The sequence below is a fragment of the Heteronotia binoei genome, chromosome 6, assembly GCF_032191835.1.
Source record: "Heteronotia binoei isolate CCM8104 ecotype False Entrance Well chromosome 6, APGP_CSIRO_Hbin_v1, whole genome shotgun sequence".
Taxonomy (NCBI): Eukaryota; Metazoa; Chordata; class Lepidosauria; order Squamata; family Gekkonidae; genus Heteronotia; species Heteronotia binoei.
This window is the reverse complement of record NC_083228.1, coordinates 87,737,321-87,753,051: the sequence shown is the minus strand read 5'-3', so window position 1 is coordinate 87,753,051 and position 15,731 is coordinate 87,737,321. Positions and strand designations below refer to the sequence as shown.

The 15,731-nt window shown below is 41.6% G+C and overlaps 1 protein-coding gene across 2 annotated transcripts in view; it reads right to left on the bottom strand.

Moving 5' to 3' along the window:
* Positions 1-15,379, bottom strand: part of KY (kyphoscoliosis peptidase) — a 42,460-nt gene extending 27,081 nt beyond the window's left edge. The window contains exons 1-3 of one of the 2 annotated variants that reach the window (XM_060242068.1): positions 15,064-15,379; positions 7,189-7,251; positions 383-430 (exon numbers count right to left, since the gene is read on the bottom strand). In XM_060242068.1, coding sequence (XP_060098051.1) covers positions 383-430; positions 7,189-7,251; positions 15,064-15,205 — 253 coding nt within the window. In that variant the 5' untranslated portion in view covers positions 15,206-15,379. The remainder of the gene's footprint in view (positions 1-382; positions 431-7,188; positions 7,252-15,063) is intronic. The other variant, XM_060242067.1, reaches the window with a different exon arrangement.
* Between the last annotated feature and the right edge of the window lie 352 nt (positions 15,380-15,731).

The following is a 15,731-nucleotide window of genomic DNA, read 5'->3' as shown; positions in this document are numbered from 1 at the left end:
ACACTTGAGGAGCAAATATATTTCTGCTCCTATACACTTTGACATCCCATTGGCCAACATCACGGTACCTATGCAGATTTCCAGCTACACTCCTTCCTACCCCCACACTGCAGTACATTGAGTCTGCACAAACTTGCCTTGTCTATATAAGTCTGAAAACAATGACAGAGAAAAGAATTATTCTACCCAATGGAAGCTGAATTCCAAACTTGGATTTTTCTGAACTTCTGGGACTTTTTAGTTTAATGATGTCATAGTTACTTTTCAAAATAACTTTTCTAAGTTCTTTATGAGTTTTATAATAACCTAGGAGACAGTTTCTCACAGAATTTGCAACTTGGGCATAAGAAACTGTCATGTCATTTATTAGTTTACCACATACCTTCATCTGAGCAGGATGTAATGATTTGCTGCATCTGAACGTCATGGCCTGGTGACAGAAAGGAAGTATTACAAACACAAGAACAGGGCTTTGGTCATGGTATAGAAACTGCAGTGATGATTCCTGTCATCACAAAAGGAGATTATATATTGATAATGTTTTTATGTTGCCTTTTTCCCCAATTTAGGGCCCTCAAGGTAGTGAACAAGAAAAACATTAAAATCAGCTTTAAAAATACACATATATTAACAGCAATGAAACTAAGCTCCTAAACAGGAAAGAAGGAAGGCAAGGGGATGCCAAACAGGACAGAAATTAATTTGGAATACAGACAGCAAATCTACAAAACATTAATTAAAAACAGACAATTCAATTTATAAATTTTAAATTTCAGTGCAAACATTGAGTTGTTGGAATTTGTGTCTCTCTTCTAAAAAGAAAACTCCAACTTCTTAGCTTTTCCTCATAGTGAAGATGTTCCAGTTCCTTGATCATTTTGGTTTCCCTTTTCTGCATTATTTACACATCCTTGATATCATTTTTGAGATGGGGAAGCCAGATTTGTATGCTGCATTACAAATGTGGCTGTGCCATAGGACTAGTCTACACATGAAGCAGAATAAGTTGGCAGAATGTTGAGATGAGAGAAGAGATTGTACTATTTCAGGCTGAGGTGGGAGTATGCCATTTTTGAATACTCTTCTGGATTAATAGATTAAAGGAAATTCCCACAAGCTGCTGGGCTAGAACTTTTCTCACTCATGTACAAGTGCCTATTAGCAGACAGGTGATTACATAGGGGAACATTTTAAAAAATGATAACCCCTCCCAATTTTGTGCTTTATCACCTCCATAACCTATGACTTTACAAGTCTAGAATTGCCAGAAATATCTTTACTGCCAAAGAGTTAAATAATGCTCAAGGCATACCTGATTATGACCTGCGCAAGCAAACGATCCATTTCCCACCAGTTGCTTTGCAGGTACATTTTGATGTGGGGCTCCTTCCAATTCCCCACACAGCATCATAATCCTTAAAAGACAGCATCGTAAAACTGCGTGGGGAACTGGATGGAGCCCCATGTCAAAATGCGCCCATGGAGCAACTGGTGGGAAATCAATCTGTGCCAGGGAAAACAGAAGCCTGGGGGGTGGAGCAATGCTAGTGAGAAATCAGTCTGCCTTTTTTGGGGACAAATTTCCAGTTTAATTCTAAAAGGTAGTGTCTCTAGCATTGGGGATACACACTCATTGGCTCAGGTATGTAATTAATTTATCTCAGGTCAGATAGACACAATCCAGTCAATGACAATCTGTCATGTTTTCCACTTCCTTCTTTTGTCATGCTTATTAAGGCTGTTTAAAAAAAAACTTAGAGCCACTTCTTGTGACATCAATGTGTGATTACTGGTCATGAAGGCCTGGTTTAGATGGTTTTAAAAGGATTGCAACTAGTCATGATACCAGAATGGAAGTTCCAGTTCAGAGGGAAAAAAGGGAATAAATGCTAATTACTGGGCAGTTTGGGGGATAATTAGGGTTGACAATTCTGGGTTGGGAAATACCTGGCGATTTGGGGAGTGGATGGAGGATTAGGGCAGGATTGGGGGGGGGGTGCCTCAGTGAGATATAACGCCATAAAGTTCACCTTCCAAAGTGGCCATTTTCTCTAGCTGAACTGATCTATGATGCCAGGAGATCAGCTGCAATAGTGGGAGGTCTCCAGCCACCACTTGGAGGCTGTGCAAACCAAATAGAGAAACACGGCAAAGAATGACAGGAGAAAACCCCAAAGGGTTCTGTGCTAACCAGCCTCTACAAAAATTCACAATACCAATTATTAGAAAAAAATATAATTACTAAATAACACTCTTGCATATGAAATATTCAAACAAACATACCCTGATGCAAACACCCCAAAACAAGTGCTTAATGAAGAACTCTTAAAATACAACAGTTCACGTATAGTTTCATGTAAGGTCCTTCCCTTTCCAACAGGATCTCTGGTCTTGCTTCTGAAGAGACGCAAAGTAAGTATAAACAGTAGTTTTCAGAAATTCTTGAGAATCAGTAAATCTTGAAGCACAGCATCCACAGTGACAAGGTAGTACTTTTCCTTCCCCCATTTCGATAAAAGCTTTAACCAGCTTTCTTCAACAATCATCAGAGCATGGCAAGGTTCCATAAGCTTCACACACAGTTAAGCTTACATTTTCAAGGTCTTGCAACTTTACCAGATCCACAAGGCTGTCCACTATCGGAAACAGTGTGCTAGACTACATGCACCATGGTCTGATATAGCAGGACTCTATGAATCTGTTATTTGGCTAATACCCTTTCTTTCAGATTCATTTCCTGAAATGATAATCTATAGCTTCATAATCTTCAAATTCTTTCATTCTGTACAAGAGCTCAGATTGCCAAGAAGTTTCCTCTAATCCTAGATGGGGGGATGGCTAGATGTGGTTATACACTGATGAGAGAAAGGCATTAGGCACATGTATAAATTTCAGAACTGAGCTCTGATTCAAATTAAGCCTGACTTGAAGCTAGACTACTGTGACACAATGTGGGCTCCCCCTGATGAATGTTCAGAGGTTGATGTTTGCAAAATACATTGGCAGGAGCAAACTGGAGGTGCTAGCTTTTACCATTTAAAGCCAGCTTTGGCAGCCTTCAGGCCCTTTCGTCTACTTTTCCTTTCTCCCACCACAGACCTCAAGATCCAATGAGACAGCCTGGTTAGCTATAAATTATTGCCAAGGAAAGGCCACATATGTGAGGCATTTTTGAGGAAAGTTCTAAAGCCAGGGAACTGCTTCTGGCTGGAAACATGCCAGCATCAAAACATAAAATTTTCATTGGATTACCAAGTGCTGAGAAGAAGCAACAGGCGCTGGTGGTTTCCTGCTTGGCAGCCCAGTGACTGACCTAGCCATTGTTGTAGAATACAGAGCAAAACCGATATGTTGTCTAAACCTGCAAGGCAATGCTTACCTTTCAGAAACTGGTTTTCAAAGGACAATGGCTTGGGCTATATCATGTTATTTTAGCCTTGCAGTTTGATATTGATTTATTACAGTTGCTACTCACTCCAAGTCCTCATGATGGATCAGGCTCTGTAAAGGAGAGTTAGGCTGCATCCTTATTCTTCCAAAGATCTGTATCTTGACAGTACTCAGAGAGAAGCAATAGCATTTCAAATATGCATTTGCCATTCTGGGTACCACATATCTTATGCCTGTCATGGCTCAGGCCCATGAATGATGAGATATTGCTGCAATGTGGGAGATGGCCATGTGTTTGTTTTAATATGGCTCAATCTGCAGTTACATCATAGCATTCAAAAATACTGTAGGAGCACCGGCTGCTTCATAGTGTCAGACTTCACAAGTACAGTAATCCAACCACAGTGCCTGAAATTGATTTGTTGACACCTCCATGCTGGTACAAGGAGATTTTCTGACTATTCATTATATGACAAGATATCCTCAATAGATATCCAGAGATGGTGGTCATTGCTACAAATTATTAGATTCAGTGAATCGTTAATTTCCCTTTGGTGCCCAGATTTCTGGTGATGATGGCGCTGGAGGACAAAATTGGGGGGGGGGGGAGTGGTTATCCTGGGGCTCAATAAGCATGTAAGTGTTGGTGGTATACAGCTAGAAATTCTGCAACTAGGGTTGCCAACAGCCCTGGAGAAAATATGTCTTGTTCTGATCATGTAACAGAGGATTGATAGAATGATTTACCAAGTGATATTATTTATGCCCTTGCCATGAAAATCTTCAGCTGCCCATTTCAACATGGTAAAAACGGTCTCCTATGGAAGCACCAAGTCATTATTAATCCATGGGGTGATGTCACAAACATGGCAGACTTTTTGTTATGGGGTGGTTTGCCATTGCCTTCCCCAGACATCTACACTTTAACCCGAGCAAGCTGGGTACTCATTTTACCAGCCTCAACCCTGAGCTGGCTACTTGAACCTGGCTTCCACTGGCAATGAACTCAGGTCATGAGCAGAGCTTGGACTGCAGTACTGCAGCTTACCACTCTGTGCCATGGGGCTCTGTTTCCACATACTGATCCTCTATTAAAAGGCCTGTTGGCAGCTCTGTATGCATCCTTTCAAATGAGGGAGGAGATGGAAGAAGTGTTATCTTGGGCCAGTCATAGGGTTGCCAGTCTGTGTTGGAAAATACCTGGAGACTTTGGGGGTGGATCTGGGAGAGGGCAGGGTTTGGGGAGGGGAGGGGGGGAGGGACCTCAGCATGGTACAATGCCATTGAGTCCACCCTTCAAAGCAAATTTTCCCCCGGAGAAGCTGATCTCTGCGAGCTGGAGATCAGTTATAAAAGTGGGAGATCTCCAGGCCCCACCTGGAGGCTAGCAACCCTAGGCACTCTCTCACACCCTTACAGAATTGTTGTGCTTATAAAACCAGCAGCTAGAAGGAAGGACAGGTATAAATGTGAGGACAGGGATGGGGGAAAATGTATATTGCACATTGTGAGATCCAATTAACATATTCCTGCCAACAGGATTTGTTTGCATATGATTTAGGGATTTGGGTAGTATGAGGACCCCTGAGGAAATTCCTGGCTTGGGGCTAGCCCAGGCTAGCTGTTACTGGCCTTGCAGTTTTTTTTGGTAAAAAAAAGAATTACTGCATTGGGATACTAGCTCTGTGATAGCTGGCATTGCATAAGAGGCGGCATGACTGTGCTTTATTGGGGTTTATCATTACCACAACAGGAGTGTTTGCATGAGTAGTTGTACAAGGCCTAATGTTTGTCTGTGAAAATCAAGTTGCTACTAATAACAATGCATTATGTTTGTCATTTTAAGTAGAATAATAGAATCATAGAGTTGGAAGGGATCTCTAGGGTCATCTAGTCCACCCCCCTGCACAATGCAGGAAACTCATAAACACCTCCCCCTAAATTCACAGGATCTTCATTGCTGTCTTCATTGCTGTCAGATGGCTATCTAGCCTCTGTTTAAAAACCTCCAAGGAAGGAGAGCCCACCACCTCCCGAGGAAGCCTGTTCCACCAAAGAATCGCTTTAACGGTCAGGAAGTTCTTCCTGATGTTGAGTCGGAAACTCTTTTGATTTAATTTCAACCCACTGGTTCTGGTCCTACCTTCCAAGGCTACAGAAAATAATTCCACACCATCCTCTATATGACAGCCCTTCAAGTACTTGAAGATGGTGATCATTTCACCTCTCAGCCATCTCCTCTCCAGGCTAAACATGCCCAGCTCTTTCAACCTTTCCTCATAGGACTTGGTCTCCAGACCCCTCACCATCTTCGTTGCCCTCCTCTGGACTTGTTCTAGCTTGTCTATATCCTTCTTAAAATGTGGTGTCCAAAATTGAACACAATACTCCAGGTGAGGTCTTATCAGAGCAGAGTAAAGTGATACCATCACATCACATGATCTGGACACTATACTTCTGTTGATACAGCCCAAAATTGTATTTTCCTTTTTAGCCACCACATCACACTGTTGACTCATGTTCAGCATATGATCCACTAAGACCCCTAGATCCTTTTTGCACATACTACTGCTAAGACAAGTCTCCCCCATCCTATAACCATGCATTGGATTTTTCTTACTTAAATGCAGAATTTTACATTTATCTTCGTTAAAATACATTTTATTGATTTTAGCCTGTCAAGGTCATCCTGTATCCTGTTTCTGTCTTCTTCTGTGTTTTCAGCCCCTCCCAATTTAGTATCATCTGCAAATTTAATAAGTATTCTCTCTATTCCTTCATCCAAATCATTGATAAAGATGTTGAACAAAACAGGTCCCAGGACAGATCCTTGAGGCACTCCACTTGTTACTCCTCTCCAAGAGGATGAGGAACCATTAACAAGCACTCTTTGGGTGTGATCTGTCAACCAGTTACAGATTCACCTTACGGTAACAGGATCCAAACCACATTTTACCAACTTGTCAACAAGGATAGTATGGGGAACCTTATCAAAAGCCTTACTGAAATCAAGATAAACGATGTCTACAGCATTCCCCTGATCCAGCAAGGTAGTCACTTTCTCAAAAAGAGATCAGGTTAGTCTGACATGACTTGTTCTTGAGAAACCCATGCTGGCTCTTAGTAATCACATCCATTCTTTCTAAATATTCCAGGACCAACTGTTTGATGATTTGTTCTAAAACTTTTCCAGGTATAAATGTCAAGCTGACGGGTTGGTAGTTACCCGGATTGTCTTTTTTCCCCTTCTTGAAGATGGGGACAACAATCTTCTGGCACCTTTCCTGTTCTCCAAGAATTTTCAAAAATAATAGCCAGAGGCTCAGAAATTACATCCAGGTAGTTATATTCAGGGTGTTGAGTGTCAGCGCTCTCTTCCAACCTCACTGTCCAATCCAAAAAAGGTTATTACACCTACACCTTTTCCTGTCATTCCTACAAAATACCATTGCTGCCTGCCCTCTGCCAAAAAATTTTGGGGGGGAATTATAAAGGTGACCAAAAGTGCCAGTAATGTTGATGCTGGAATCAGGGCTGCATCACTATCCAGGGTGAACACAGATGTTGGAGTACTGATAAAGGGCAGTGAATTGTCAATTATTTAAATTAGTATTACATTTTTACCACCTCGTAAGAGTACAGGCATCATTTGGACCTTCAGATACAAGTAGAGGATAGTTAAACTTCCAAGAGCCTCTCTCCTAGTAGAATAAAGTTGCTTCTAATGAGTATTAGCATGCAACATGACAGAATATATTTCTCACATGGATGAACATACGGTGAGAGGAAGTGACATACCTTGAAGGTCATTTTCTTGATATTGCTGTTGCTTGTTTTTTCTGTTCCCATCCCTTAGAAAGCCTACAGAATGGAAAGTTATAGCATGAGATTCTAAGAGCCCATTTGAGTGTGCAAAACCCACGTTTTGGCTTTATTTGAGATTGCTGGAACCCACTGGATATTAGAATGCTTCCTAGGGTTGCCAATCTTCAGGTTAGATTACGCGCCATCTCCAGACTACAGAGTCGTTTCCCTTGAGAAAATGACTACTTTTTAATTTCTTGTCTTGGAGATGACAACTCTAATGCTTTCCCATGTAAATCTTTTCATCCTTCACAATGTATGTGAAAGGGCAGCCTACCAGAGAGATTTTAGCTTAGCCTTCAGTAAAATGTTCATTTCAAAAGAAATTTTTGAGATAGGTTTCTACATTGGGCCAAATTTTAGGATATAGTGTTATCTTTATTAAGGTAAATCAGGGCTACTCAGTATTTTATTTATGTGGAAAATATTGCCAAATCCTCAGTATATTTCCTGTGCATATTGAGAAAGCACTGATGTATATAAAAGTCTTGTTTCCTTTTGGTCCCACAATTAAATTCTTGCTACAGTTAGAATACCCTGCACCCCAACTATGGAAAGAGAAGTGTTGAAGTAACATATATTATGCTTTTGTAATTAACCCCTCTCCAAGGTGGGACTTTCCTGCTTCAGCTCACTGACACCCCCTCCCCCCATGTACTCCTAGGAATCAGTAGAGCCCATAAAGGGAAAAATGGGAGCCTGCAATGGGAAAGGGGAATCAGCAGAAATTACCTCTTCTGAAAACGGAAATGCCATCCCACCTGCCAGGTTTTATTAACCACAACATTCTGAATATTTTGACAAAAAGAGAGGTGTTAGGAAGCAGAGGAAGAGCAATTAAGAAACAGAAGTGGACTAGGGAACAGGGATTTCTCAGAGATCTGTTGGGCTTTGCAACCATCTGCCAGTAATGCATGCTAGTTTTCAGACTTTCTCCCATAACCAGGAGAGCTATGAACCTGCTTTAAAAAACAAAATCTAAGCAACCTGAAATTATGCCACTTACTCATTACATATGCTTTGCAATATGAACAATTCTGCTATTATGTTGCACTACCAGGATATTTATTTATTTGAGATGCAATTGGTATGGTGGATAAAATATTTATTGCACTAGAGACCTCAGTTTTTAGACCTCAGTTCATAGGTGGGTTAGGGGACTTGGTATCTCATAGCCTCATCCTGAAAAGGGAAACTCGAAGGACCTGCCTCACTAGGTTGTTGTTAGGAAGAGTGAGCTGAACATTTTTAAAAGCACTTTGTAGCCTAAAGTGATTAAAGGAAATAATTTGGATCAATCATTTAATTAACCAACCTATCCAACAACTTAGAAATCCACTATAGCTATGCTCAGTGGTGTACCTAGCCTATTTGGTGCCCAGGGTGGATAATTTTTAACACCCTCCTCTATTTTTTTTGAGGGGGGGCATCAAGTCACAGCTGACTTATGGCAACTGCATAGGGTTTTCAAGGCAAGAGATGCTCAGAGGTGGTTTGTCATTGCTGGCCTCCACATTGGCCCTGCTTAACTTTTGAGATTTGACAAGATCAGGCTAGGCTGGGGCCATCCAGGCCCCTCCTCTATATAACAAAATTATTTTAATTAAAAATCATGAAATAAAATGAATAATAATAATGTCCAGACAATAGATTCAGGTGGGTAGCTGTGTTGGTCTAAAGCAGCTGAACAAAGTTTGGTCTTAATGGTGCCATTTTTATATTCAGTGGCCGGAAAAGAAACACAGTGAAAAGTTTCTTTTATTTAACTTTGTATATATAATCATGCAAGGGAAAAAAAATCAAATTTCAACATACTATTCCATCACAAGAGTCATCATGCAGTAGTGCTTAAAGTATTGGACTAGGATCTGGGAAATTCAGGTTCAAATCCCTACTCATGCCATGGAAGCTTGTTGGGTGACCTTTGGCCAGTCACATTACTCTTGGCCTAGGCCTGACCTGGATAACCCCAGGATAATCTGATTTTGTCAACTAAACTAAGCTAAGCAGGGCTGAAGTGGAGGCAGAAAATAGCAAATCACCTCCAAATGTCTCTTGCCTTGAAAACCCTACAGGGGCACCATAAATTGGCAGTGACTTGATGGCCAAAAAAAAAAAAAAAATCCATCATACCACTCATGTTCTGAACAGGCACTCAGGAGAGCTTCCGTTCTCCACTTTGAAGCCCAAAAAATGACCTTCCCAAACATCAACAAGGTATTTTTGAGAGCTAGGAGTCTGCCTTTGTACTAACTTTTGCTAACTAACACTAGCCAAAGCATCACAAAATAGTGATTGCAAGCTTCTTTAGATTAAATGTTAAGGAACACACTACCTCCAAAGAAAGTACTCAGATTCTCCATTATTTCCAAAGGACTAAAGTCAAACCAGAGAAACTCTGCAGTAGAAACTGAAGGGGGGGCCTTCCCCCCGCAACAAAACCAGAGCAATGTACAGAGTACCCAGAATAATATTGACAGAGGTTTGCTTAAATACATTCTGTCACCAAGCAGGACAGGGATAAGAAGATCTTGAGACCACAAAGGGAAAATAAAAAGGGTGCACAGAAAAATAGGTGAAGGGAGTAGAGTCCACAGTTGGGGGCAGGGGATGCCCCGGTTTGGAGGCCCTTCCCTGCTTCAGGGTAATCAGAAAATGGGGGGGGGAGGGAAATGTCTGTTGGGCACTCCATTATATGCTATGGAGACTGATTCCTGTAGAGTATAATGGAGAATTTATTTGTGGCTATCTAGGGCTCTGGGGGAGCTATGTTTTGAGATAGAGGCACCATATTTTAAGCAGAGCACCTCTCCTCAAGCCCCGGCCCCCAAGTTTCAAAAAGATTGGATCAGGGGTCCAATTCTAGGAGCTCCAAAAGAAGGTGCCCCTATCCTTCATTATTTCCAAATGGAGGGGAGGCATTTAAAAGGTGTGCGGACACTTTAAATGGGATTGCCAGAACTCCCTCGAGTTCAATCGTGCTTGTCACACCTTTGCTCCTGGCTCCACCCCTAATGTCTCCTGTCTCCACCCCCAAAGTCCACAGATATTTCTTGAGTCAGACCTGGAAACCCTAGAAGGGAGAAAGAAATGTGTGGAAAAGAGGGAGAGAAATTAAGAGAAGGAAAAGTTGTTTTATTGTGCTGCCAACACCCTAACTACTGCTTTGCAAGATCTGGCTGAACTGGGTGCAAGGAAAGTGAGAGAGAAAGGCTAGACTACTGAAGAAAATGACCGGCAGGCTAGCGATTACTGTAGCAGCTGTCAGCAAGATCTGTTAAAGAAGTTTGCTTGAGTCTTGGAGAAAAGGGAAGCTTAGCCAACTTCTTGCTATGCTCAGACTTCCCTGCATCCCTGGTGGCTACAGCCAGAACTGCATTTTAAAAATAAAAGGGAAGAGGATGAACTGGAGGTAGCAAGACAGTGCTGGCTTTGAGAGCCCCTTCAAAAGCCTTTCTTAAGCTACACACAGGGCAGACCCCACCCCCCCCCTTGGTAAGCCACAGGCTATGCTTCCTGTTCACTATCAATTTAGCCGGACTCTCCTTTTCAGTTCTGAAATTTCCCCCCTTTGAATTGAAAGCCTGTTTTTGCAGCATTAAAGGCCCAATTCTGGCACTGTGTTTGCTAGGCAATATTTATGTGGCTAGGACTTAAAACCTTCCACATGAATGAATGAATCAAGGGGCTTGCCAGAAACAAACAAACAAAAATCTCCCAGAGTAACTCCTGGTTGGCTCAGAGTCAAGGAACAGTTTCCTTCCCTGTTTGGTTCCTGACTCTGTCCGCTTTACTCTTCCTTGTTTGGCAACAAACATCCAGCCTGGATGCTTTGTTCAATCCACTCCACTGCAGTAGATCAAGGAGCAATGAGTGGCCGGGCTGCTGAAGGGAAATGAGAATAGCTTGATATTGCAAAGGAACCATTATAAATATACTATACCATGATCCAACACAGAATTGGGTGTATCAGTTTGATAAAGATGATGCTCACTGATTTCAGTGGGTTTAAAAAGACCCGTTTCTGGATTGTAGACATAGTATTCGCTTTGATTTTTGAAAATGTTTTTTAAAAACCAAAACCCTGCAGTTTCCAAATCTGTCCCAGTCACTGTGAGGTGGCAGAGGCACAAGGATCTAATGAAAAGAGCAAAAGAACTATACAATAGGGGTTCCAATTTTGCATTGGGGATTTCCTAGAGATTTGGGGGTCATGCCTGGGGACAGTAGAGTTTGGGGGAGAGAAGGGAGCTTAGTGGGGAGTCAGATGCCACAGAGTTTGTGCAAAAGTACCATTTTCTTCAGGGAAGCCGATCTCTGTAGTCTGGAGATCAGTTGTAATTTCAGAAGAATTCTCGGCCTCGTAGGGAGGCTTACAACTCTAGTTGGAAGGTTGAAAAGGGGAAATGAGCACACCTCACTTAACTCTGTTGTTCAGCAGAGTGTTGCTGGGAGACAGAATATAAGGGAATATTGTGGGTGGGAAGATGATTCCGTCATTGTTCTGTGCATATTCCTTTTTTCATTTAAATCCAATCTCTACTTCCCACACTTTCTACTTTATTAGGGTTGATCTTGGTTTAAGCATGCTAAGCTACTGCTGTCATGTGGAGTGACTTGGGAGTTCATGGTATAGCATCTTAAGTGTTTATGCTAGAGCTGCTCTGGAATAAATATCTCCTAGATTTCATTAGTGCCTGCTAGTCCTGTGCATGTGCATTCAGAAGAAAATATTACACAGATCAAAGAGGTTTGCTCTAAAATAAGTCATCCTAGAACTGCAAATTGAAAGGAGTCTACTGCAGGAACTGTTCAGCAACTTTTTGTCCTACATTACTGCTGAAAAAGCCAAGAAGCTATTTAAATCTAAGCAAATTAAGAACAGAAATTTAACTGGCGTTCAGATCATATTATTGTTTTAAATTTTAAAATATGGAAACTTTTGTCTGCTTTTATTTCATTACAGGCCCTCCAATTAGTTTTCTGAAGTTTAGTGTGCTGTGATTATAGAACAGATAATAGAAATGAACAGGAAAAATTTAATGAGTACTAGAAGCACTGAAATGTATTGAAATTAAGAATCCCACTTTACTTAGGCATAGCTCTACATTGGCATCAGCCAGATATCACCAGAGTTAGCTAGAACTGATTTATTTTAAATCAAGCATTAGGATAGTTGTTGAGATAATGTATGTGGAGCTATACTGCTATAAACAAATGCTGAGATATATCTGCAGTGTTTCCTTATCTGTGTTACTATAAATACTCACTGAAAATTGCAGGGGGGGGATTTAACATCCGAAGAAAAGTTTAGAAAGAGTCCACTGCTACCTCCTGCACAAAAGTTTATGCCACAATAATACTGCAGTCCTCAGCAAAGGACTTTATCCTTGTAGGTCTGCTGAAATCCCCACCAAGGGGGTAACTTTTCCCCTGACCTGGATAGTCCAGGAAAGTTCAGTCTCATCAGATCTTCAAAGTTAAGCAGGGTTGAATGTGGTTAGTAGTTGGATGGGAGACGTCCTTCAAATACCCAGTCAGAAGGATAGAGGCAGGCTTTATTCAGCCACTTTTCTGAATACCCTCCAGGCAACCAGTAGGAGTCAGTCACCAGAGGTCACCATGACTTCCAGGTGCAGACCCCTCCCCCCTAAAATATACAAAAATAAAAAGGTGTAACTTTCCTTAGCATTGTACTGTAAATTTTTGGGATGCATTAGACTAGTTGTTTGCTTCAGCAAGTTTATCCAATTACCACTCAGGAAGGTGATAAAAAGCAGACCATCTCCTTTTTTGTAATGTTGTAAACAACTAACTGAGGCTGTTGTACTTTGGTCACATTATGAGAACATTAATTCATAGGGTCACAATAAGTTCGAAGCAACTTGTCAGCACTTCATGCACACACATTCACAATAATGCACCTTAATAAATGATGTTTTGTTTCTTAATATATTGTTCAATGCTAACCGCTAAGTGAATTGGGTGTGTAGTACATGTTTACACTGTATAGGCCCTTCTTCCTCTCAGAACAACTGGATCTCTACAGTATGGATTAAGTTGTGCAAAATGTCTCTTTCTGCTTACTGCTGATATGATCACACAATGGCCACTTTAACAGGATCTTCCACATGCAGATGAAATTTGGTACTAAAGTATTGATAACTATGGCAGATGAGTTGGCTGATCCCATTGCCATGAGGAGGAACTAGAATTTTGTACCAGAGAGCTAGTTGCTAAGAGTGTAAACTGTGAGCCAGGTGGTCCCTCATTCAACTTCCTCCTCCATCAGTAAGTTGATGTGTTACACCCTTCTATGTCAATTGAAGTCAATGGGCTTAGAAGGTTACAGGATGACACTAGCAGTGGCTTTACGCAAGCCACTATTATCTCATCCCCTAATCTGCTTTAGGGCTGCCAAGAGCTATCACAGTCCCCCAAAGAAAGATTCCCTCTTGGGAGTTTCACCACCAGCATGGCCGAGCTCATGGATATAATATACATGACTTGTCTGGTTTCAGAGACTCCCAGGGGACCAAGTCCCCCAGAATTTGCCTACCCCATTCCCCACCCTTTCAGCAGTTCTGAATATTGGTGACCTTACTGAGATTCAGAGTATAGGGTGGGATATAAATCCAATATCATAATTGCTAGAATACTTTTTGAGACAATACAGGTGAAGTTTTTTTTAATATTGTGTACTATACCAAAACACTGCAGAGCACTTTGCATACATACTCTTAGAAATCTGCGTAGAAGTCCGGTAAACTAGGCCATTGTTATATTGCAGATGGACTGAGAAAATCATTACCTAAGTCCACTAGTGTGCCACCTGGACATGCTGTTATGATTAATTCATATTGCGTAGGATAGAGGTGGCATGCAAACCTTCCAGTGCACTTCAATGTGAATGAAAACCTGTTTGTCATGAACAGAGAGAGCCATTACTGGCAGCAATCAAATGCAGCTTCTTCCAGAAGGACAGTCTCATACTCTACCTTCCCCATCCTCCTTGCCTTGTATCCTTCAATCACTTTTCTGGTGGCAAATGGAAATGCTTGTTTCATCAATTTCCAGGATCCAGTGTCCTAACTTCTTGTCAACTGGGGTCACTTCCCTCTCCCAGGTCACTCATTTTACTGTACTTTCAGTACAGTAAAAAGAGGGTACTTAGATTACCATTAAATTATGGCCCATGAAAAATTATGATTTGGATTTTTTATACAACTGTAGCTATAAGTGGAGCATTCTAGTATTTAATCACGCACACATGCACACAAACATATAAACACACATACTGCTCAAGCATTTGTTCCCTTTGTTTATGATGGCAACAGACTGGAGATTGAATTACATGTGCCTCAGCCCACTCTGTGGCTTTGTCTGCAGACTGAGGGCATTTTCTGAAGAACACGTTGTAGGTTTCTTGAGCAGTAAAATAAACACATGGAGGACAGTGTTCATATATTACCCTCGTAACAACCATATGAGATGTGGTGATTCCTTTCCACATTCCTTTGCATGGGCTGCCCCCCATGTATGCCACAGAAATACCTTGTGTTGCTTTGTATACATGTATAAGATTCTCACCCCATGCAAACTGTTTTCTCTTGAAGGTTGGTAAGAAGTAAGTTGAAGGTCTGTAAACAGAGCTAAGACAAAAGGATTTTTCCATATTTTGTTAAGAGTGTGGTAGGGGTAGGGAGGTAAGTTGTCTCTTTTCATTTCATCCAGCTTTTAGTTAATGCTTCTAGGATTGCATGCACTGCCCACCCCTGCAAGATGCCATATCAATACGGATTTCTTTACCTTGGCTTTGGTGTGAAGCATGGCTCTCCGTCTGTTTGTCTAACTGCAGCCTCTGCACGGTCTTTCTCTTTTCAGGCTGGACTATGAGAAGCATTTCTAGAGCTACTGCACTGAGGTCTTTTTGAAACTCCATAGTACCCATTGTGCCTCTCCTCCCTTCCTTGCAGAGTTGCTACTATTGCTGCTGCTGCGGCTGTCAGAGGCAGTGGATATTTTCCACCCTTTGAGAAGTGCTCCCCCTCACCCAAATTGCACACACATATACACACGCACACAACCACACACACAGCTTTTGGCTGACCCTGGCAAAGACACTGTTAGTGAGTGCCCTGCAGAAATCTACCCTAATGAGTAGGTTACAAGTCACCTTTGAAAGGAAATCCCAGCAGGGATCCATTTCCTAAACCTGAGGAAGGAGACACATTTCAGGGAGAGAGAGGGAGAGAGAGTTCTAGTTTCAGAACATGTTCTCTTCAAACCCCCTCCCTTTCTGGCTGCCCTTTCAGCTTTAAGCCCTTGCCCACATGTAAATCCTGCTAACACCACTGTTGCTCTCGGAGAATTTGCTTTGTGAAGCTTGTACAACCCCTAAAAGGACTTCTCCTGGGTTCTTCTCTTCGCCAAACCCAATGTGGAAACCTAAAACAAAACTGAACAGGAGTATATAA